Genomic DNA, 23,362 nt, shown 5'->3' with positions numbered 1-23,362 from the left:
CACTGTGGGAAGCACACGGAGGGGCAGAAGAGGCTGAATGCTCCGAGGTCAGACCCAGGAAGGTGGAAGCTGTGTGAGCTGTGTGTCCTGCAGACAGGCTGCTTGCAGAAAGGAGACTTCCCCAGAGTCCTGCCTGGCTTCATAGGGAGCAGTTCCAGAGCATCGCCCGGGGACTCCGTGACACCGGTGCCTGCAGCACCAGCCCTCGCTGCAACCTGGGGGGTCTCCCATGGGGGGGGCGCAGAGGAGACAGAAGCTAATGCTGAGGCCCCTCTGGCTGCGTGGTTCACGCCAGTGAGCTGCTGCTCCAAGCTGACTGGTGCATGAAGGTGGCTGTGCCCACCGGGCTCAGTGCCACATGCAAGGGCCAGGTGTCACGGAGTGTGGGGGAGTCTGGGCCCTGCCCCCCTCTTCCCGGGATTCACTGAGACTCTCAGCCAGCCAGTAAAACAGAAGGTTTATTGGACAACAGGAACACAGTCCAAAACAGAGCTTGTGGGTACAGCCAGGACCCCTCAGTCAAGTCCTTCTGGGGGAGCAGGGAGCTTAGACCCCAGCCCTGGGGTTCCCTGCGTTCCTCCACCCAGCCCCAAACTGAAACTAAACCCCCCCAGCAGGCTCCCTCCTGCAGCCTCTGATCACATTCCCGGGCAGAGGTGTTACCTCCCCCTCCCCCTCCTGGCTCAGGTGACAGGCTCTCAGGTCTCCCCTCCCCAGGGCACATTCCCAGGTCAACACTCCCCCCTCCCTGCTGCGTCACACCAGGATTCCTCACACACCAGTCTGGGCACCGGGTATTGCCCAGCGGCTGCTGACACAGGGAAGATCGAGCAGCATTGGCAGGTTGAAATGCCTGAGGGGGGCTACAGCTCGAGCGTGGCCCTGCTCCAGAAGGCAGATGGCAGGACTTCGGCCCAGCAGGGGAGACTTTGTGACCTGCCTTTGGGGGACCAGGTTTAGCATAGAGACCAGTGAACTACAGCTCGCACTGGGAGAGCAGCAAGGGGTGGGGGTGGCAGACCTCCCCATGCCCAGGCAGGGCCCAGCACTGCCCCAGGCTGCCATGGGGGCTAGACTGGCTGGTGGGATTTGCATCCCCCTGCTGTCAGCATGATCCTCTCACTCCAGCTGGGGAGGTGCATGGGGATGGCTGGGAGTCCCTGACACTTCACCACAGTGATTGTGGCACCTGGCAAGGTGTCCCAGGGTCCCAGCCCCATCCACCCCCAGGGCAGACACAACCTGAGCAGGGCTCGCTACCCCAGCTCCCTCCCACATAGCCCCCCAGCCTGCCCCCCCTTGCAGCAGCCCCCCAGGGCAGTGCAGACTGCAGGGCGCAGCGGTGGGGTGCATGGAGCCAGGAGCCGTGCAGGGAGCAGACAAGTTTATTGGGGCCCCCTGGCAGGGTCATGTCCCCACTGGGGGGGAGCACAGCCCACCTGTACAAACTCAGGGCAAGGTGAGGGCTGCTTCACTCCGAACCCCTCCTCGCTCTGGGACGGCCATGCTGCTCCCCCTCACGCCCGGTCGCCCTGGGCCTCGCCCGCAGAGAACACGAACTTGTGCATGGCGCGGACGTACTCTGAGCCGTCAGGGCTTGTCAGCTTGAGCCGGGTGAGCGGCATGAAGAACTGGGTGGTGAAAGAGCGCAGCGGGGGGCAGGGGGTGCAGATGGCTTCCAAGAACACCTGGGAAAAGCAGAGAGGGGGCACATGAGGGACAGCTCCAAGCTGGCGGTAGGCAGGGGACCTCTTGGGGGCTGGGGATCCCCTTGCTGACGGGCAGAAGGCTCAGCTGACGGGAAGAGCAAGGCCACGTCAGCATAACAGGGCCAGAGACCTGCCTGGGACTGTACGGACCCCTCCCCTGTCCAGGGAGCAGCCCCCACCTCAGGCCCCTGTGGGCAGAGAGGGCTGCACCAGGCTCCCCGCCCTCATGCTCCCCTGGGAAAGGGGGCAGGGATAGGTCCTAGCCAGTCCCCCTTGCCCCAGCGGGCAGTGTGAGGTCAGGGGGTGGCTGCACCCTGTCACTGCCGACTCATGGCTCTTCTCCCCAGGGCTAGATTGCTCTGCGGGGACCCCTCCTCGGCACTCTGGCTGCTCTGGGGCTCAGGGCTTGCCTCAGCCCCTGGCCCTGGCCCTGGCCCTGCCCCTCTCCCCTGGGCAGAGAAGCAGGGGGCTGGGAGCGACCTGCAGGACCTCCTCGGTGTCTTGGGCCACGTCGCGGAAGAGGCTCTGGCAATGCTGGAGGTACTGGCTGTACAGGGCACAGGTCTGCGGGTCCAGGCCTTGCAGCACGCTGCCCTCGGTGACCGTGCTCTGCAGGTTGGCCAGGAAGCTCGTATTGACTGGGCCGCACTCGATCAGCGTGATGCTGCAGGAGGAGAGAGCAGAGACGGGGAGCTGCCAGGGGACAGCTGTCTGCAGACAGAGCCAGCACGCCCCACCCTGCCCGGGGCAGAGCCCCAAGTGACACCCTACCAGCACACACAGAGGGGCTTTCACCCCCATGCCCTGGGCACTCGGCATCTGGAGCCAGTTCTGCAATATGGCATCTGAGCCCATGGCCCCCAGGAGCTGGAGGGGGGTGTGAGACGGGGACAGGCCCAGAGGCGGGGAGGGAGAGCACAGCCGTTACATGCCAGGGCTGAGGATGGTGGCATGTTGGACATGCTGGCGCACAGACGTCTCCAAGCCACCCAGATTTCCCCTCCGTAGCCGGCCGCGGTGCGAGCGGTGCTGGAACTGGAATGCTGCGTGCAGGTCTGGGGCGAGCGTTGTGTGGAGACCTTGGGGAGGCGGCAGCAAAGAGCCACAAAAGCAATTCCAGGGCTCGAGACGATGCTGCACAGAGCGAGGGACCGAGCCCAGGCTGGTCAGCTTCCCAGAACGGCGACTGAGCGGGGACTAGGACAGCGCGGCAGGACCTTCCCGGGGAGAAAATGTGGGCTCCCTAAGCTAGCTGAGAAAGGCAGAACAGGACCCAGCAGCTGGAAGCTGAAGCCAGATGAATTCCAGTTAGAAATACGGCAGCGGTTTGTAACCGGGCGGGTGACTGACCACTGGAACAAGCTCCCCAGGGCACTGGTGGGTTCCCCATCTCCTGGGGTCTGCAGACCCAGACTGGTGCCTTTCTGGGCAATGCTTTAGTCAGACCCCAGCTCTTGAGCTCAGGACAGGGGAACCGGGGGATTCTCTGGCCTGTGCCATGCAGGAGGCCAGACCAAACAATCTAACGGTCCCTCCTGGCCTTAAACTCCAGGAATGGATGAACGCCAGCGATTCGGGTGTTTCCATCCTCTTGCCTGGAACTGCCCCTGCACTGTCAATTGGCCGCAGGATTATTCTTCCCTTTGTCACAGAGTCTCCAGGCGATGCTCTGGAACTGCTCCCCATGAAGCCAGGCAGGACTCTGGGGAAGTCTCCTCTCTGGGAGCAGCCTGTCTGCAGGACACACAGCTCACCCGGCTTCCACCTTCCTGGGTCTGACCTCGGAGCATTCAGCATCCTCTGCCCCTCCGTGCGCTTCCCACAGCCAGTCCGCCCAGGCGGGTGTGACAATGTGACGCAGCAGGGAGGGGGGAGTGTTGACCTGGGAATGTGCCCTGGGGAGGGGAGACCTGAGAGCCTGTCACCTGAGCCAGGAGGGGGAGGGGGAGGTGACACCTCTGCCCGCAATGTGAAGACAGGCTGCAGAAGGGAGCCTGCTGGGGGGGTTTCGTTTCAGTTTGGAGCAGGGTGGAGGAACGCAGGGAACCCCAGGGCTGGGGTCTAAGCTCCCTGCTCCCCCAGAAGGACTTGACTGAGGGGTCTTGCTTGTATCCACAAGCTCTGTTTTGGACTGTGTTCCTGTTAATAAACCTAATAAACTTTCTGTTTTACTGGCTGGCTGAGAGCCTCAGTGAATCCCAGGAAGACGGGTGCAGAGCCTGGACTCCCCCACCCTCCGTGACAGCGGGGTCCTGGGGAAGCCAGAGGGTCCTGCTCCCCAACTTCGCAGTCAGACGGGACTCTCAGCCAGCCAGTAAAACAGAAGGTTTATTAGACGACAGGAACATGGTCTAACACAGAGCTTGTAGGTGCAGAGAACAGGACCCCTCAGCTGGGTCCATTTTGGGGGGCAGTGAGCCAGACAACCACGTCTGCCCTTCACTCCATGTCCCAGCCAGCCCCAAACTGAAACTCTCTCCAGCCCCTCCTCCTCTGGGCTTTGTCCCTTTCCCGGGCCAGGAGGTCACCTGATTCCTTTGTTCTCCAACCCTTTCGCTCTCACCTTGCAGGGGGGAAGGGCCCAGGCCACCAGAGGCCAGGAAACAGGGTGTCGGCCATTCTGTGTCCAGACCCCTGCACACACCTGCCCTCTAGGGCTCTGCAAGGACCATACACCCTTATCCCACCCCCTAGATACTTAAGAACTGCCTAGGGGAAACTGAGGCACCCCCACACGATTCAGAGGAACCGTTAAGAACAGTCCTGCTCCGTCACACTCTTTCCGTCCCAAACTACTGAGCAATAGCACCAGGCTACAGCTGCCTTGTTCCACCCCAGAGGTGGCTGCAGGGTAGTGAGTGCTAGCGACAGGTATAAAGTCCTTTGCGTGGCCTCAGGCCCGTTCACCGTGATCTCCCCGCGGTACTCACTGCACGTTGAACGGCTGCAGGATCACAGCCAGGCTCTCACACAGACCTTCCACGGCAAACTTGCTGGCGCAGTACACGGCATTGAAGGGGATCCCTTGGGCACAGCAGGAGGGACGGGTGAGAACCAGCAGGGAGAGCCAGGCCAGCTCCTCCCAGACAGACCCCAGGAGCTCAGATGTTATGCTGGGCCCCACCTTTCACCCCTAGGAGGAGGGATTTGCAAGGCTACGTAGGTACCCACAGGCCATGGGGTGCGGGCAGCATCACAGAACACATGCATGGCTGTCCTGGGGCGTGCACACGTCAGGGGAGCTGCTCCCCAATCCCCGCCTCGCCACAGCAGCTGCTCGGGCTCCGGTCGCAGTAGCTCTTTGTGAGAGCCCAGTCTCCCCAGGGCCCTTGGTGGACGGTGAGGCCATGCATGGCTGGAATCTCCCCAAGAAGGGTGGGGCCGGGACCCCACAGGCTGCAGTGAGGGGCAGATGAGTGCAGTGAGCAGGCACCTGGGGAGAGGGTCGCTGGGTTCCACAGGGACAGAGCTTCTGACCAAGCCTGGCCTGGGAGGTACCTCCCCCATCCCCCATGGAGCAGGGGGGGGTCTCTCACCTTGCAGCGCCCCCACACTGCTAGAAATGATTATCTTGCCGGCCTTGCGGCGCTTCATGCCGGGCAGAAAGGCCTGGATGGTGCCAATGGTCCCAAACACGTTCACATCGAAGATGGTCTTCATGGCCTGGTAGGAGCAGGTCTCCAGGGGGCCCATCAGCCCCACCCCTGCATTGCACACTGGGGGTGGGGCACAGCAAGGAGCCACTGTTGGTGGGGTGCAGGGAAGGGAGCTCCCTGGGGCCCACGTCCCCCTCAGCGCCAGCCCCATGTATTCAAAAACCAGTCAGCCCCCAAAACATCATGAAATTGGCTTAGAAATCTGAAGCATGGGGCTCTGGTCACTGGCTTTTGGGGGCTGAGCCCTTAGATCTTACCTGTCCCAGTGGCCACCCCGACACCAGGTCTCTTTCGCAGTGAGAAGCGTGATTCTCTCCCAGGCACGGGACAAACCCCAGGGACGGCAGGAGCAGCAGGACTGGACATTATCCCCTTCTGTGTGGTGGGGGGCGGGGGGCCTAGGGCCTCACTGGCCCTCCCCACATTGCTCTGGGGGCCTCCCTTTCCCTCAGAGGCTCTGCAGGGCCCATGGGAAGATCCCAGGGGCAGCCCCTCGAGGAGCTGGCTAGTGGGGTCTCAGCTGTGCAACCCCCCGGCCTGTCACCCATGGCAAACCTGGCAGCTGGAGGGGAACCTGGCAGATCTCCCTTGGTGCCCAGCAGGTGGGGAGAGGCAGTGGGCTGGCTGGGTAACTAGGCCCCTTTCCCAGGGCGGGCCCAGGGGGGCGGGACGGAAGCTGGGGCAGGGTCGAGGAGCATGGGGCACGCAGAGGTGCCTGGCCAGACTGGCTCACCCAGCACGTCGACACGCTGCTCCGGCACCTGCTGCGCGGCTGCGGCGAGCGAGAGCGGGTCGGTGACATCCAGCTGCAGGATCTCCAGGGTGCTGGCGTGGCAGCCCCGCACGCACTCCAGCAGCCGCTCCTTCTTGGCCAGGTTGCGCATGGTGGCGTAGACTAGGAGAGAACAAGTGCCCGGCTTTGGGGTGGGGGCTGCTTGCAATCCCCCCCAGCCACTGGGCAGTTGGCGGGGGATCTTCTCTGCCTCCAGGGGAGGCCCCCCACTCTGGTGAGTAAAGACCCTCCTGATATGGGCGGCTCCAGCAAATCCAAAGGACAAAGGCTCTGCTGTGGATTGCACCATGCAAGTGTCTTCTGAACGTCCCCCCCCAGGAGATACCTTGGGCCCATGCTCCCCTCAGACCGAAGGCTCATCCTGGCCAGTTCAACCCATCTGCTGGCCTCAAGGGGCTAACTCCCTCCAGGGCCACGCAGGAGCAGAGCGAGTGACTCGGTTTCCCCACCTCCTGGGATGCAGCAGATCTCTAGGGAGCCCCATCTGCATGGACCAGGAGCAGCTGCTGCCCCACAAGTGCTCAGGACCCCAGCCAGCTCACCACCGGGCATGTGCTGGGACTAGACACCCCTTGTGCTGCCTGACACTACATGGCTCCAAGTCACCTCTTCTCCCCCAGGCTGCGACCTGCCCAGGACCATTTGCTCTTCTCCTCCCATCTGCCCCTCTGGCCCCAGGGAGTTTATTCTGCTGAGACTGCTTGGAAGGGATTAGCCTGGCTGCCCCATCGCTTTCTCTCTTAGGGGGCCTGTACGCCATTACCTTTAAAGGCGCGTGTATCCCGTCGGCCCCACCATGCCCGGCCCCACAGCATCCCCATCTCCAGCCCACAGCTACTACTCCCGTCCCCTGGGGCTGAGGAGCCCACCTCCTTCCCAGCTGAGGAACATGTATCTGCCGGCCCCTCGTCCGCCCATTGCACGGGAGCGCACCAGCCGTGGGGGTCAGGACTGGCTCCAGCTCACGGCTCTACGAGCCCAGGGAGTACCTTTAAACCTGCGGGAGGCGTCCGAGGCCAGGCGCACAGCCAGCCCCAGGCCGATCCCCGAGGAGCAGCCTGTAATGAGCACCACGGTTTTCTCCATCACTGGCTCTGGCTCGGAGACTGAGCATCCAATGCAGCTGCGACGCCTGCTTCCCGCAGACAGCCCATGGGCTGTGGGCTCTGCTATTTTGTCTACTTTCTTATCCCAAGGCTGGGCTCTCCCCCATCCCTCCTCCACCCCCAGCAGAGCTTCCCTTTTGCCTTCACTCTCAGCAAGCTGAGATAAGATTTCAGCAGAGAGGGCATGGCTGAGGCCCCAAGCAGGGGAGGGGTGTGGCGGGGCAGGGGCAGGCTGTTCGCAGGAGGTGACAAATGGCCTCACCTCGGCCCAGGACACGGACTTAGGGCTGTAACAGCCTCAGGCAGCCATGGTTAGCAGTGGGGTGAGGGGTTGATAGGTAGGAATTGGGGCCAGCAGAGACCCCTGGGCTCAGCCTGATCCTTCCCCATGGGGCAGGGCCAGAGCACGATCGCTCCATGTGCTCTCCACCATTTCATCCAAACCCCCATTAACACCAGCGCCCCAGCCAAGGAGCTTCCACTCCTCCCCTTGGAGCCACCAAAGCCTGGCGAAAACGGAGAGATGGCCCAGCTGCTGCTTCCCCCATCCACTCGGCCAGCGACCCTGCCAAAGAAGGAAATTCAGCTGGTTTGGCAAATCCATGCTGGCTAGTCCTTGTTACCCACCAGGTGCTTACACATGCATTGTTTAGTCATTTGTTCCAATCCCTTTCCAGGGATCGAAGTTGGGCTGACTGGCCTGTATCACAGAATATCAGGGTTGGAAGGGACCTCAGGAGGTATCTAGTCCAACCCCCTGCTCAAAGCAGGGCCAATCCCCAATTTTTGGCCCAGATCCCTAAATGGCCCCCTCAAGGATTGAACTCACAACCCTGGGTTTAGCAGGCCAATGCTCAAACCACTGAGCTATCCCTCCCCCGTGTAGTGCCCTGGCACTTCATTGGTCCCCTTCCTAAAGATGGCAAATGTCAAAGCCTTCTCCAGTCCTCTGGGATCGAACTGGAGGGAAGAAGCGATTGGTCCAGGGGCATCCAAAGCCAGGCCCCTGCAGTTGCTCATTTAAGACCCACAAAAGGGTATCTTGGCCATGAACCTCAAGCCAAACTCCACCGGCATGGAGCCCCCAGAGCTCGGAGGGCAGAGCTGAGTCCCGCAGTGCTGGAACAGCTGGCTGGCTGCAGACAGCCTGTCCGGGATGCGCCGTGTTGTGACTGCCTGCAGCTGTGAACTCCAGCCTCTGGCTGTTCTCAGAGACCTGCTCCGATTCACAGCTGCCACCCTCCTCACCCCGCTGGGCACAGCGCCAAGACCCACATCGCCCTCTGCCAATAATGCCGGGAGGGGACGGGGAAGAGACACCCCCAGACGCGGAACGAACGGATGCCAGGGCTTTAATTGGCAGGCACAGTACGGGCATCAGAGCCTCCGAAAAGTGCTTCCAGTTCAAACCAACTTACGCAATCATATGAAAATCATTCGGCTAGAAGAGACAGAGTCCACGGCAGCCCAGCCCCCGCGCTCCGGCTGCACCTCTCGTGCCCCGGAGCCGGAGAGGCCGGCAGCGACTGGAAGCAGGTGCAAGGAGGAATTCAGACATGTGCCAGCTCTCCTTAGGAGCCTCACAGGCCGGTGCGGGAAGGGGGCAAGGCACAGAGCAGCGCTCTGGGTGGAGGAGGGCGAGTGGGGGGGTCTCTGGTGTAAAAATATACTGTCCTCATAAAAATATATTCCCAAAGTCTGTTTTTCCTTTAGTACAAAGGCACAGAGGGGGTTCAGAGTGGGGAGCCGGCCCCCATCCGGACAGGTCCTGGCACTAGGAATAACCCCACGTGGGTGAGCTGCTGTTCTGGGGCAGATCTGCCCCCATTTGAGACCAACAGAGAGGGCACGTGGGGAGAAGAGTGGGGACAGCCCTTAGAACTGCTCTGACACCCAGGGGCTGGGAGGGGGCTTCTGGGGGGGCAAAGGGGGGACAGGAGTTGAGGCAGCACCCCCTAGTCAGGGACAGATGGGAGCTGCAGGCGATGCAGTGCCTCCTCCTAGCCCTGGGCAGGGGGCGAGATTCGCAGGGAGCCGGCCCTGCCTGCCAGCCAGTCAGCGCAGGGACCCGGCTGCAGTGCGCACTTTGCAACGGCATCAAAGCAGCAGGATTGGGGCTTTCCGGCCTCCCTGGTTTTTGTTCTTTAGACCCCTGAATAGCAGCGTGTTCACACTCCCCTCCCCGGACAGAGAGACTCTTCCCCTGGGCTTGCAAGGGTCCCGCTGCATTTCCCACCCCTGGGCCTGTTCGGAAGCGATTCCCTCCTCTGAGAGCCTCCCCAAACCTTGCAGCTGCCAGTGGTGGGGAAATGGGACTTGGGGTTTTTTCAGCCTACAGCAGTGAGGGCATCACCTACAAGGCGGGCACTGCCCACATGTGCCCATTCCAGATCTGCACCCAGCACCATAGTATCCCAGTGTCTATCCCTGCCCCCTTCTGCGAATCCCATGCCCCCAGGGGATCAGCACTCTCACCCTCTGTCCTGCCTGCCCCTGCAACAGGCCTCGTCCGGCCTCCCCCAGACACTGGGATCAGCCTCCAAGCCGCAAGGCTGGGCCGATGGAGACACTGGTCAGGTCAGAGCATCCCAGCCCCCCGAGGGTCACTGCAGGATCGGTCCCTCCAGCCCTTTCCCCAGGAGCTCATTCCCCAGCTCGCCGTGCTGCACTGGTGGGTCCAGCCCATTCCTGCTCCTGCCCACACGGCAGCCTGGCTCACACGCAGAGCAAGGCTCCTGCTTGGTTTCCCTTCGGGTCCACGGCCTCGGTTCAGGCTCTGGCAGAGGCTTGTGGGGGGAGGACGGGGAACCAGCATCTCCGGCGTGGGAGAGACCGGGCCAGCCGCAGAGACGCCTTTCCCACCCCCACAGAGCCACCAGCCGCCCTCACGCAGCCCCCACCCGGCCGCGCCGCATGGCACGGGGGTAATACTTGAGGAAGATCTTCCTGACGATCTCCAGCGTGTCGCCAGCCGGCTGGGAGGGGTAGCGCTTGCCGTTGTAGATGAAACCCCGCTCCAGCTGGAGGACGGCCTGGTTGAACTGCTCCTGGTGGAAGGGTGTGCCGGTGGTCAGGCTCTCCACCAGCACCGAGACGAAGAGGCTCCAGCGCACCCGGTAATAGTCCAGCACCAGCCCCCCGAGCTGCTTGTTGGCGTAGTCCAAGATGTTGCCGTTGGGCCCCCACAGCGTCACCTGGTTGCGGGCGTTCAGGTCGTACAGCTCGGCCTCCTCGTCACTGGTGGCCGCGGCGCGAGCCTGCTCCAGCCAGCGGCCCAGCAGGAAGTGGGGGTCGCTGGCCAGGAGGCCGTCCAGCTCCGGGAGCAGGTCGTACAGCAGCACCCCGCCGGCCGTCAGCAGCTCCGGCAGCGAGCGGCTCTCGAAGGCCTGCTTGATCTCCAGGTAGTACTCGCTCACCAGCTGCTGCGCGGCCTGCCGGGTGACGTCCACCAGGTCGTAGCGGAAGGCGGGGCTGGTGCCCAGCTCGGCAGCAGCAGCCAGCAGCAGGCGCCAGGCCTCGTAGACGTCACTCTTGTTGTACCAGAGCTCCGTGGCCATGCGCAGCGACGGCCGGCGCACCAGCGGGCTGCGGTTGTGGTTGACGCAGAGCCCCGAGCAGTTGTAGACGCTGCGGAGCAGCAGCTGCCAGGCGCCGGCCGCCTCCGCGTTCCTGGTGCCGTAGCGCCGCTCAGCGTAGTTGTCCACCCACTGCTGGAGGTCAAGCGGCTCCCAGCGCCAGCCCAACTCGCTCATCAGCTCGTAGACCATGTCGTTCTGCTCAATGCCCTCCGGGGCCAGGCCGGTGCCCACCAGGGTGGAGTTGGGGAAGCGCCGGGCGTCGAAGGGGCCCCGGTTGATGCTCTCCACCATGCCGAAGAGGCCGTGGTTGCCGCCGAAGTTGTGCAGCATGCACCAGATGAAGGGCTGCCCATAGAAGGACTCCGTCCGCTGGTACATGGGCTTGGACTCCGCAAAGAGATCCAGCACGATCATCCTGCCGCTTGGCACGCCACGCAGCAGGGCCTGCACCTGGGCCGGCTGCCAGAAGTCGGGCTCGTGCTCGAAGAGCCAGCCCTGCATCAGCCACAGCGCGTCGGGGTCAGCTGGGGACAGACACACAGAGCCATTAGTGACATCAGGACACGCTGTCCCCCCGCGACAGAGCTGCCCCACACCTGTCGCTCCCTATAAAGGGCTCAGCGCATCAGCTGCCCTTGGGCTCTGAGAGGTGCCAGCCCCCCTCTCGTCCCAGGGCATCCGCCTGCCTGCCGGCCCCTAGAGCTCACTGTGCAGCTCACCCCCCAAGCTGCATGTAAGGGCCTGGCCTGCTGGCTGCAGTCCCCAGAGCCGGTTCAGCCCAGGCAGGCTCTCCCGTGCACTGCCCTCCCAGTCTCGCTAATGCCCCTGCCCTGCGGAGCCCTCACCATGCCCCTCCTCTGTGGGGGCTGCTCACGACTGGCCACCCATCCACTGCCCTGAAATGACCAACTCATTTCAGCTGGGCCACCAAGCCAGCGCAGCCTGGGGACAGTCTGAGCTGCAGCCCCGGCCAGCAGAAATCTAGACCAGCCTTGACCCAAAGCCCTGGGGTGAAAGAGTCCCAGCTCCCCACCCCTGAGCCATCCAAGCCCTTTAGGAGGAGCCTGGTTTCCTGCTCGGGTCCTACCTCCGGTCATGGATCTGAAGACGGCAGCGCTGACCCCTGAGAGGTAGGCAGGGTCGGAGGACAGGGGTCTCATCTCATTGAAGGTGTCTGCACTGTAGATGTGATCCGTGCCGAACTCTCGGATCAGCTCCTTCAGGAAGAGGGTCCCAATCACTTGGAACATGGGGTCGCCGGGGTCCAGCAGGTAGGCACACGAGTAGGTACAGTCGAACTTGCTCCAGCTCCTGAGCTGAGTGACGTTTATCCGAGGGAAAACCCTAAGGCACAGGGCAGCAGCCGGGGGTCAGAGCAGGGGGCAGGGCGCCCCCAACCCACCCAGCAATGTAGAGCTCTGCACGTGGGTGCAAGGAGCCATCTGGGGAGCCTGGCCTAGATGGGTGTGCACAGCTACTAGGGAGGAAATATCGGTTAAAAAAGGAAACCGGTTAAATGATTAAAATTATCTAGTTTAACTGGTTAACTGTTAACTGAGGTGGCTCTGGAGGACCAGCGCAGGGCGGCAGGGGCTGGGATCCCACTGGCCCAGCTTGAGCTGGGATCCCAGTGGGGCCGTGGGCCTGGGGCCGCTCCAGCTGCCTACCCGCCAGGGTCCTGCCAGCCTACCACAGCCAGGGATGGGGTCCTGCCTGCCTGCCTGCCCAGCCTGGCACAGCTGGGGCTGCTCCAGCCGGCCACCGGGGTAAACGGTTACGGTCCGGTTAACAGTAAGCCTAATGCTTACCAGTTAACTGGTTAATCGGTTAATCATTTACATCCCTAACAGCTCTGTCAGTCCCATGGGTCTCTGCTGCTCTCAGGCACATGCGGCTGAGTGGTACTCGGTGGGGACAGACACCCATCTGGGAGAACTGGTCTTGCCCAAGCCCCAACCCTGACGCACTCACACATCTGCATCTACCTCAAGACACCCCTGGGGACATGCCCCGCGAACGCCGGCAGCACCGGGATCATTCCCAACGACCGCATCCTCTCCAGGATCCTGTACTGGGAGAAAGGAGGAAAAGCCGGATAAAGGGGGAGAAGGGGCCGGGAGACGGAGGCGCGTTGCTCTGGGCTGCACCACCCAGCTCAGGGACAGACACGCGCCATATGAGCGTATCCGTACTGGAGTCTCCCGCCCCCAGTCGTAGCCCTGAACAAAGCTCCGAGCACACAGGTACCAGATTGGCGGGAGGGGGGAGAGGGAGAGACAGCCTGGCTTGGAGCTCAGCTCAGGAGCTGCTCTCAGTCCAGAGGGACTAGGACGATGAAGACAATACCCAGGTCAGTTCAGTGTCCCAGCTCTTTGGGGGCCAGGGCAAGACAGTCCCTAGAGCACGTTTCCTAGGGCCCTTCCCCCAGGCGCTTATTCCACAGCCCCTGCATCCCACGGGCGGCACCATACCCCTGGCTCCCACATGCGTGTCTGGCAGTGCACGCTGAGGGAGGAAGAAAGCAGGGAGAGCTGTCGCAGGGGGCGTCTCCACAACACGCAGGCTGGGTGCTCACAGACCTGGCCCCAACAGCGAGCCAAGCGCAGGTACCTGCAGGTACAGCTGCTTTAGGTTCCAGGAGAGAGGCAGGGGCCCCGCCCAGGTGTGCAGGTTTCCCATGCGGTTCCAGGCGAGGAAGGCGGGCCCGGTGAAGTACTCGTCTATTTCAGACTGGTTCAGGCCCAAGGACAGATACACCTGGAGCGAACGAGGGGAAGAACACAAGGAGCGACGTCAGCTGCTCAAAGCAGACGGCCAGATTCAGCTGAAGCCCTTTGCTGCTCCCTCCTGCAGCTCCCAGCGGCTGCTGAAGGGAAGATGCTGCCCTGCTGAGCACAGCGCTCGCTCAGCCCCGCAGGGAGCGTTCGGCCTGGACGTGCCCAATGCTGGGAACGCTCCCCCCTGGCCAATCCCAGCATCCGCAGCCCCAGCTCGGCCAACGCAGCAGATCTACCTGGCCACGCTGACCAGAGACGGCTGGGCTGCTGGTCAGCTGCTGCCCCACATCAAGGGGCTGGGTCGCTCCCCGGATGGCAGCCCTCCCCACAGAGCAACCTGTTCTGTGCTGTCCACAGAACAATACATTTAACGTGTCTCCCCAGCCAGGCCCTCCATGCAACACGGCTTCACTAGAGACCAATCGAATACTCAACCCGCTGCCAAACAGCCTCCTGCCCGGTAAACGCCAGCGCCAGGTTGATGCCGTTGAGCGCCATCCAGTCGATCTCTCTCTCCCAGCGAGGCCAGTCCCACCACACGTAGGAGTAACTCTGGGCGCAGACGTTCTGGTAATAGCGGAACCTGGGAGCGGAGAGAACAGATGCTTCAGAGAACACGCCAGACTCCGGACCCCACCCCAGGAGACTACCTCAGGGTTGGCACGGGTGAAAGAAGCCGGGATGGAGGCAGCTCCTCGCAATGGAGCTTAATGTGCATCCAGGCACCTTATCCATGGGGCCAGTGCTGGCCAGGAGCGGACGCTGGAGAACTAACTCAGACAGCCTCTTCCCATGAGCGCAAATGTTACACCCCCGATGCTACACACGGGGACTTTGTTTTTTCAATGGAGACACTTTTTTTGTGTCCATTTCAACATCCCCCTGTGTGTTCTGCAGCTCAAACACCTACAGCTCATGCATAGCCTAGCAGGGAAACTGATCCAGTTGTTTGCAACAAACCGAAGGGCCCATTCTCTACATTAGACAGAGAGGAACGGTCATTGTCCAAGACTAATGAAGCACAAGCAGCGAACAGGACAGCGAGGACCAGGCGCTGAGACCCCCTGCCGCGCTCTCCGGCAAGGCAATATCTTTGCCCGTGAAGAATTGTAAACGGACGGTCCCCTTTTTCCTCCCAGCAGCAAGGACAGCAGGAGGCTGCTTCCAGATGATCTCGAGTGAGAGCCACAAGATTTCACGAGCAGCAACGAACCAAGCCAAGACCCTTCCCGCTCCCTTGGACGCCGCAGGGCTTTGCCTTCCGGCTGAAGGAGCACCAACCAAAGCTTCCTGACGAGCCGCACCAGACCACAGGCCGACCGCCAGGGCAGCCTTGGGGGAAGAGGCCTGGTTTCCAAGGACCTGCATGTGCAACCCCTCTGCTCCAGGATTCGTCCTTCGCTTTCACGTAGCAAAAGCGATCAAGCCAGGCAGCCCCGATGCGCCTGCCAGGAGCTTTGCCAACTTTCACACGCCAAGGGAAGGCTCCCCTCGGGAGCCCCAGTGGCTGAGCTAACTGGGCCGATCTTTGCTAGCGTGAGCATGGCGTGTTCAGGACCCAGCCAAGAGCACCAGTACACGCGACCAGCACAGCGAGGACCAGCGCCTCTCAGCCAGCGTGGGGGCCGCTCCGGGACAGGGAGACACTTCCTCTTGCCCGGGAAGGCTGCGGGCAGCTGACTGAAGCTCCCTGTTAAATGGGGAAGTGCCCTGTCCGCACCAGCACCCTCTGGTCCCGTCACGGGCCCACCCAGAGCAGCTGCACAGCGAGCAGAGCAGACGCTAGAGCCAGACACCCTCCCTCCCACACCTGTGGGTCAGAGATACAGGACCAAGGAGACCCCTGGTGTAAGCCCCATTAACTCCACTCCCTTGCACCAGCCACAAACTTGGCCCACGGCATCTAAATTCCAGGACAGGAGCGCGTGGGGGGGCGGGCAGCGGCCGGGGCGGGGCAGCGGCCGGGGCCGGGGCCGGGGCCGGGGCGGGGCAGCGGCCGGGGCCGGGGCCGGGGCGGGGCAGCGGCCGGGGCCGGGGCCGGGGCGGGGCAGCGGCCGGGGCCGGGGCCGGGGCGGGGCAGCGGCCGGGGCCGGGGGAGGGGGGGCAGCGGCCGGGGCCGGGGTCAGCGGCCGGAGCCGGGGGGGGGCCGGGTACCTGTTGGGGCTGGCGGCGCGGATCACCCCGGGCACGGCGGGCAGCGGGTCCGGCAGCCGCAGCTGCGCCCCGGACCAGGACACGTGGCAGCCGCAGAGCTCCCGCAGGTAGCGGTAGATGCCGGCGGCGGCGGCCACCCCGCTGGAGCCGGCCACGAGCACCCGCTCCGCGGCGCCGGGCGGGGAGCTGAGCCGGTAGGTGTCCGGGCCGCCGGCCGCCAGCGAGCGGTTCACCGCCACGGCGAAGCCCGCGGCCGCCCGCGGCCCCAGCAGCCGCTGCAGCAGCGCCCGGACCGCGGCCTCCTGCCGCGCGTCGGCCGCCTGCGGGGCGGGGGCGGGGGCGGGGGCGGGCCCCGGGGCCGGGGCCGGGGCCGGGGCCGGGGCGGCCGCCAGCAGCAGCAGCAGCAGCGCGGCCAGCGCCATGGCCGGGTCCAGCCTCCGGCGCGGCGGGCAGCGCCCAGGCCCCGGCGCCGCGGCGTCCGCCAATCCGGGCCCGGCCAGCTGGGGGGCGGCCCTCCCGGGAGCCAATCAGCGGCCGGCCACGCCCCCCCGCCCGATGTATCCGTGTGCCCGAGCAAAACAACGTCCGGGACTCGGGGGCGTGGAGCCGAGCCCGGGGATCGAGCCCTCCCTCAGCCGACCCTGGGGACCCCTCCCGGCCCCCCCAGCCCAGCCTAGGGATCCCGCCCAACCGACCCAGGGGATCCCTCCCAGCCCCCCCACCCGGTCTGGGGAGCAATCCCTCCCTCCCTCCCTCCCCCCCAACCAACCCTTGGGCTCCCCCCCAGCCCCCCAAACCGATCCAGAGGATCCCTCCCAGCCCCCCCCAGTCTGGGGAGCACTCCCTCCCCCCCCAACCAACCCTTGGGCTCCCCCCCAGCCCCCCAAACCGATCCAGAGGATCCCTCCCAGCCCCCCCCCCCAGTCTGGGGAGCACTCCCTCCCCCCCCAACCAACCCTTGGGCTCCCCCCCAGCCCCCCAAACCGATCCAGAGGATCCCTCCCAGACCTCCTACACCATCCCCAGAGCCACCCCTGACCCTCAGAAACTATCTCTGGCCTTGTCCAAGTTAAGGATTTCTTATCACTGACTGTATCACTCTGACTGTTCTTCACTGATGTGTTTATTTGTTCTCCGCGGCGCCCTGGGTAGGGCCTGGGGACCTCATCACAGATCAGGACCCTGATGTGCTGGGGGTTGCACACACACAACAAAGAGCTGGCCCCTGCCCCAAAGATCTGGCAGCCTCAGCATCAGGCCTGGTCTGCTCTTAGAAATTAGCTCGACCTCCCTACATCTCTCAGAGCTGTGAAAAAGGTCACGCCCTGAGGTCGAGCCAGCGCCCAGTCTTGACAGCTAGGTTGACAGAAGAATTCTTGCAGCACCCACCTAGGCTACGTCTACACTACAGACCGTACAGCAAAGCATGGCACCGCAGCTGTGCTGCTGGAAGGTCTCCCGTGGAGCCGCTCTAGGCTGGCGGGAACCATGATTAAACCACCCCCGACGAGCGGCGGTTGTTATGGCAGTGTCCACACCGGCTCTTATGTCGGTGAAACATATCGGGCAGGGGTGTGCTTTTTCACACCCCTGACAAAAGCGCTAGTGTAGACATAGCCCTAGCTACTGCCTCTGGGAGAGGTGGATTAACTACGCAGATAGAAAAAGCCCTTGTGTTAATGTGGGAAGTGTCTACACCACAGCAGCGTGGCTGTACCTGCGCGGCTGTACCCGCGTGACTGTACCTGCGCGGCTGTACCTGCATGGCTGTACCTGCGCGGCTGTACCTGTGTGCCTGTACCCGCACGGCTGTACCTGCATGGCTGTACCCGTGCAGCTGTACCCGCGTGGCTGTACCCGCCTGGCTGTACCCGCGCGGCTGTACTCACATGGCTGTACCCGCACGGCTGTACTCACATGGCTGTACCCGCGCGGCTGTACCTGCGCGGCTGTACCTGCGCGGCTGTAGTGTAGACATGCCCTAAATGTAAAAGTGTGATTTAAAAGTGCATCGTTAGTATGTGGAACTTGTGTTAACCAACACCAGCTGCTCTGCTGGCCAGAGGTCAGACACTACAAGTAGCATTGTGGAGCCATATGGCTCACACTTTGGCTACTCCAAGATTAGTGGCAGTGTATTTCTCCCTGCTCTGGGCCAGATTCTCATCCCCCGGAGATCCTGGGAGCAGGCTGGGGGTCTTGGCTGAGAGCACCAGGAAGTAGCAGCAGGATAGTAACACAGATCCCTGAGCAAAAGGAGAATGGGGCCCAGTCTGCACACAGAACCACAAGCCCTGCAACTCCCAGTGCAAGCTCATGTGTGGGCGAGCGTGGGGGGTGCCCCTGTGTGTGTTTGAACCGTTTTCTGTGTGTGGCTGATGTAAATGCAGAGCAACGGCTGTAATGTTACACTTGGATGGTTAAGCCAGAGAATTGCATCCGGAGTAGCGGAGTGTGTTGCTGTGAACCCTCCTTCCTATTTGTGAATCGGGCACTGAGCTGTTCTGTGGGCCATGCTCTGTTCTGGGGGTCCACAGCCACACACACGAGTCTTTAATTTTCCATTTGTGCAGCAAGTACCCGCCTCTGTCTGAACTGTGTGGCTCACTGAGTGTGTTCTCTCATCCCCAGAGGCGTCTGTTCCTCCTATTTAATTTTCCATTTGAGTGGGCTTCTTCCTGGAATTCCCCCTGCAGTCAGCAGTGGTGCTGTGGGAAGAGAGTATTTATATACACCCTGCCCCACGGAAGATCATATGGCAGAATGTCAGTGGGATGCAGTCAAAGGCAGCTGATGGCAGAAATAACAGTGCAGGGTAGATGAGCCATCCTGGCCACATGGAAGTGACCCCACCCTCTCCAGAGAATGAAAGAGAGGCAAGTGTGAGTGTGACTCATGGCCAGAAACATCCTGCAGAATAAATGACTCAAATTCAACCCTTAAAGATATGTGGGGAGATGAGTAGTGGTCAACAATGTAATCAACAGTCCCTGTCTCTGCTGTATTCTGATAATTCAAAGATCAAAAGAACGTCCTAGCATTTAAATGAATTGTAAACACGGGATATCGCTGTATTAATCTCTCTTTGAAATGTAGAGCCAAGCATCGGTGACTGGTGGAAGAACCGGCAGTTAGCTGATGTTAATTCATATAGCTAAGTACCGGTGACAGACTGCTTAGTGCATAAATTGCCTTATGTTAATCTGTGTGAATAATTAACAACGATGCTTAGGAAATAAGGGCCTGTTGTTCCCTGAGGGACTCCAACTTGTCAAAAAAGACCTGAAATTCTATAAAAGTTCCTTGGGTCCTGATCCTTTTTATCTCATGTCTGCATAAGCTTCACCAGGGGAAGTTTGAGTGACAAGATGAGATCCCAGTTCAGCTGGTACACCTTGAATATGATATTGTACAGTGGATTCTCACCTATGGACTAAATTCCAAAAGAACTCTTTGCAACTACAAAGCTCCCCATTTCTGCTTTGAATCTGAACCTCAAGAATTGAACTCAGGTCTGTCTGTATATTCATCTTTTAACCATACTCTCTCTCTTTTCTTTTTTTTAAATAAAGTTTAGTTTAGTTAATAAGAATGGTCTTTTAGTGTGTATTTGGGTAAGATCTGGACTATTCATTAACCTGGGAGGTAATATGTCCAATCCTTTGGAATTAGCAGATCCTTTTCTTTTATATGATGAAATAAGATTTTCAGAAATCTTCATAAGATTTGACTTGGGTACCTGGATAGAGGGAACTGTGGTGTTGGCTTCTGGGCAACCACCGAGGTAATAAAGAAGCTGTTTTATGCTGCCTTGGTAAATCTAAGTATTGAAAATATCCACCAGCTTTGAGGATTATCTGCCCAATTCTTTGCAGTTCACCCTAACTGAGTGACTTCAGCTGGCCCCCCTGGGACACCGGTCACAGCGAGCTACAAGGTCGCGGCTGCAGGACACATCAAACCAGCAGAGTGAGGCCGGCATTGGGTTGTTGGACATGGGAGCGACTGGGAAGGGCAGAGGGAGGGGGTGGATGTGTATCTGCTGGTCGGTCATTGTGCATATGGGTCCATGGACCTGCGTATGTCCCTGGGAGGATGTCTGGCTGGGTCTAAGAGGCACCAGGCTGGGAGAGCTAAGTTCTGAAAACAACAACTTTCCATTCAGGAAAACCACACACAGGCGGAGCAGAACGCCAGTCTGGCTTGGGACAAACCAGCTGTTCTCCAGACCCTCTGCCCCACTGCTACTGAGGGGCCCTTCTGCAGGATCTCCCCGCAGCTGGTCAGACTTAGCCGGATTCTGCCCTCTGTTCCAGCAGGATGAATCAGGAATGAGCAGAGTGCCCCATGCATGGGGTTGCTCTGGGTTTACACCATGGGAACCTGGCCAGGAGTCTGCTAGAGGGCAAGCAGTCTCCCCCGTGACACAGCTGGATTCGATTCCAGCCCTCTGAGAGGCACTGCGGCCTGCCCAGGAGAGGGATGGGATCTGAGCCCTGAAATGGAAAGTCCCTGCTGGGAGCCAGGGGCAAAATGCCCAAGGAACAGTGGAGGAGTCATGGGACCAGCAGACTGTTATGTGTCTAGTGCTCCTTTGCCAGCGGTTCCCATGGGATCGTTTCCCTCCACCCCCCAAAAGCTGCTGCCAGGGTCAAAGTTGCTGTCCAGAAATACAGCCCGTGGCTGAGATCTCAGCACCGTGCAGCATCGCTGGGGGGAGGGGAGTGGGACGCAGGAAGTCGTGTCTGAAGTGAAACTCCCCAGCTGATGGACTGCATGTTCTCTCTGCCGGCTGCTGCGTTCCCAGGTCACCCAAACCAGGCTGACCCGGACAAATAGCAAGACGCCAGGGCCACTTCCTGGCTCCACCGCTGTGCATTCCCATTGACCACAAGAGCCCTGCAGGGCTGCTCATGTCCTCCTCACAGTCACATGGGTCCTCTCTCCTGACAGCTGTCCTGTCCTGTGTTCTCTCCTGGGCCCAGCGCGTCTAGGGACGTGTTCCATGGGGAGAGGGGTGGGGGTGCTTTGGGCACACAACTCTTCCCCACCCCAAGGGCTCCCAGCAGCCGCATGGGGTCACACACTGAGACAGGCGGACCCGCTTCAGCCTGCACTCGTCCAGTGCCACTGTAATCGTCCTTCAACTGTCCCATAGTGTCACAGAGTCCCCAGGCGATGCTCTGGAACTGCTCCCTACGAAGCCAGGCAGGACTCTGGGGAAGTCTCCTTTCTGGGAGCAGGCTGTCTGCAGGGCAATCAACTCACACAGCTTCCACCTTCCTGGGTCTGACCTCGGAGCATTCAGCCTCCTCTGCCCCTCCGTGCGCTTCCCACAGCCAGTCGGCCCAGGCGGGGTCCTGGGGAAGCCAGAGGGTCCTGCCCCCCAACTCCGCAGTCAGACGTGACTCTCAGCCAGCCAGTAAAACAGAAGGTTTATTAGACGACAGGAACATGGTCTAAACCAGAGCTTGTAGGTGCAGAGAACAGGACCCCTCAGCTGGGTCCATTCTGGGGGGCAGTGAGCCAGACAACCACGTCTGTACTTTTTAAGGTCAGGCTTGACGAAGCCCTGGCTGGGATGATTTAGTTGGGATTGGTCCTGCTCTGGGCAGGGGGTTGGACTAGATGACCTCCAGAGGTCCCTTCCAACTCTGATATTCTATGATTCACACCATGTCCCCAGCCAGCCTCAAACTGAAACTCTCTCCAGCCCCCCCTCCTCTGGGCTTTGTCCCTTTCCCCGGGCCAGGAGGTCACCTGATTCCTTTGTTCTCCAACCCTTTAGCTCTCACCTTGCAGGGGGGAAGGACCAGGCCATCAGTTGCCAGGAAACAGGGTGTCGGCCATTCTCTGTATCCAGACCCCTGCACGCACCTGCCCTCTAGGGCTCTGCAATGATCATACACCCTTAATCCACCACTTAGATACTTAAGAACTGCATAGGGGAAACTGAGGCACCCCCACACTATTCAGAGGAAACATTAAGAACAGTCCCACTTCGTCACACACAGTGCACTGGGGCTCCCAGAATCCACTGCTTCTGGGGGCTGAGCACCTGGGGGGCACTGCCATGGTGGGGTGGAAGTGTAACGGGTCAGCCCACGAGCCAGCCTGGCGAGCACGGACCGTCCGGGCTGAACCGGCATCTGTCCAGCTGGCCCACTGCAGAGCAGCTCAGACCCGGGCCCATGGCGTCAGGCCCTGGCACGTGGCCCAGTTCTGTTCTCACAGGCAGTGGGAGCAACAGGGTGATGGCCCCGGCCGGGCTAGTTCCACCTGGCCTTGCTCAGCCCAGCGACTTGCCCGCATTGCAGTACAAGCCTGGGCTCTGGGCCTGGGAACAGCAGCTGGCCCAGGAAATAGTGTCCCGGGTTGCAAGAGCCTTTGCATGGTGCTCGGCTGCCCCCTGCTGGGAGGCTGCAGGACGGCAGGAAAAGAGGCCAGCCTGTGGTGACCAGCCCCTGCCCCAGCTGTTCCGGGGAGCTCTGCACCCGGTCGCTCTGGCTCCAGTTTTCCAAAGTGACCTCCAGGTGCCCAGCTTCCGGCACCAGGGGCCTGGTCGGCTGGAGATGCTCAGAGCCCACAGTTCCCACTGCTCTCAGCAACAGCTGTGGGGGGCGTTGGGGGGGGGTGCTCCAGGCGGCTGGAGCTGGGCACCCCAGTCCTTCTCTCTGATCCTGGCCAGGCCAAGGGCCCCGGAGTACTCTGACCGCTGTGTGCTCACTGACACCCCCAGCTCGCTGGCCACAAGGAGCCCTGAAAGCCCTACTGATGCAGGGCCCCCCCCCCCCCCCCAAGATCTGCAGCTCCTCGCTGGGAGGCACTGGCCAGCGGCAGCAGGGCTCAAGGGTGCTGGAAGGGAACAGAGGGCTGTAGCAGATCCCTCAGTGGTGAGCCCTGGCTGGCCAGCATGGGGGCAGTGGGCTCAAGGTGGAACGTGCTGGGCCAGCCCCAGGGAACCGTAATGTTATTCTCCCTTTTGCAGAGTGATTTGTTTTCCAGGAGCCACGTGATGGCAGAGCTGCCCATCCCGTTGCGCAGCCTGGAGGGGAAGCTTTGCTGTCCCAGGAAGAAGCCAGGTTACATAACAGAGCTGGTATTAAATTCCAGCACGCAATGCTGGCGATTCCTGCCGAGGAAGCCCGGAGATGCATGGTGTGCAGGCTGGGTACCCCAGGATGGAGGGTGTGGGTGGGGGGGCAGGCTGGGAGCCCCAGGACAAAGGGGGCAGGCTGGCTGCCGAAGGATGGATGGGAGGTAGCAGAGTTACTCCTTGAGACACAGCATGCGCAGGTGAAGAGAAATGCATTGCTCTGTACGGCAAAGTAGGACCCAGGTTCCTTCTCCCCAGAGGCGAGACCTGGAAGCAGCTCTCCAACCCCTCTGGCCTTGCTCAGCCAGGCTGGGGCGATCCCCTCTCTGGCCTTTCTCAGCCCAAGGATGCAGGGACCAGCTGAGGGGTGCAGGCTGTAAATCCCTCCCCCTGCCTTACATAAAGGCCCCAAATGGCTCCATGCGGAGCTGCCTCCTTCCCACTTTCCTGTTTATTTTGGCTGTTTTCCCTTTTTACCACAAACAATGGATGG

The 23,362-nt window shown here is 61.3% G+C and overlaps 2 protein-coding genes across 5 annotated transcripts; both read right to left on the bottom strand.

The window, feature by feature from the left end:
* Positions 1–1,371: 1,371 nt before the first annotated feature.
* Positions 1,372–21,320, bottom strand: HSD17B1 (hydroxysteroid 17-beta dehydrogenase 1). 4 transcript variants are annotated; one of them, XM_037887207.2, is made up of 8 exons: positions 21,309–21,320; positions 20,666–20,672; positions 7,148–8,834; positions 6,099–6,260; positions 5,246–5,425; positions 4,640–4,733; positions 2,190–2,373; positions 1,372–1,688 (listed from the first exon to the last, which is right to left on the bottom strand). In XM_037887207.2, exons 3-8 carry the CDS (start codon positions 7,242–7,244, stop codon positions 1,518–1,520), a joined length of 888 nt encoding a protein of 295 aa, XP_037743135.1. In that variant the 5' UTR covers positions 7,245–8,834; positions 20,666–20,672; positions 21,309–21,320; the 3' UTR covers positions 1,372–1,517. The 4 variants fall into 4 exon arrangements, with proteins under 4 accessions (XP_037743135.1, XP_043392725.1, XP_037743134.1 ...); XM_043536790.1 differs by having other exon boundaries at positions 7,527–8,834; XM_037887206.2 differs by having other exon boundaries at positions 6,099–8,834.
* Positions 8,601–16,210, bottom strand: NAGLU (N-acetyl-alpha-glucosaminidase). The gene is made up of 6 exons (XM_037887060.2): positions 15,774–16,210; positions 14,055–14,202; positions 13,453–13,599; positions 12,828–12,913; positions 11,930–12,186; positions 8,601–11,366 (listed from the first exon to the last, which is right to left on the bottom strand). The coding sequence occupies exons 1-6, from the start codon at positions 16,193–16,195 to the stop codon at positions 10,150–10,152; spliced, it is 2,277 nt and encodes a 758-aa protein (XP_037742988.2). The 5' UTR covers positions 16,196–16,210; the 3' UTR covers positions 8,601–10,149.
* Positions 21,321–23,362: the final 2,042 nt, after the last annotated feature.

Source organism: Chelonia mydas, chromosome 27 (genome assembly GCF_015237465.2).
Source record: "Chelonia mydas isolate rCheMyd1 chromosome 27, rCheMyd1.pri.v2, whole genome shotgun sequence".
NCBI lineage: Eukaryota > Metazoa > Chordata > Testudines > Cheloniidae > Chelonia > Chelonia mydas.
Note: the sequence above shows the minus strand (reverse complement) of the source record. Positions and strands in the feature narration are given on the sequence as shown.

Excerpts from the sequence above, each read along its gene's own strand:
- HSD17B1 (XM_037887206.2), bottom strand. The coding sequence starts at position 6,447 with ATGGTGCAATCCACAGCAGAGCCTTTGTCCTTTGGATTTGCTGGAGCC. Across the intron at positions 5,426-6,098 it reads GCAGCGTGTCGACGTGCTGG|TGTGCAATGCAGGGGTGGGG; the intron begins GTGAGCCAGTCT and ends CCCCACCCCCAG. Across the intron at positions 4,734-5,245 it reads CAGTGTGGGGGCGCTGCAAG|GGATCCCCTTCAATGCCGTG; the intron begins GTGAGAGACCCC and ends GCTGTGCCCAAG.
- NAGLU (XM_037887060.2), bottom strand. The coding sequence starts at position 16,195 with ATGGCGCTGGCCGCGCTGCTGCTGCTGCTGCTGGCGGCCGCCCCGGCC. Across the intron at positions 14,203-15,773 it reads CGCGCCGCCAGCCCCAACAG|GTTCCGCTATTACCAGAACG; the intron begins GTACCCGGCCCC and ends CTCCGCTCCCAG. Across the intron at positions 11,367-11,929 it reads CTTCAGATCCATGACCGGAG|CTGACCCCGACGCGCTGTGG; the intron begins GTAGGACCCGAG and ends GTCTGTCCCCAG.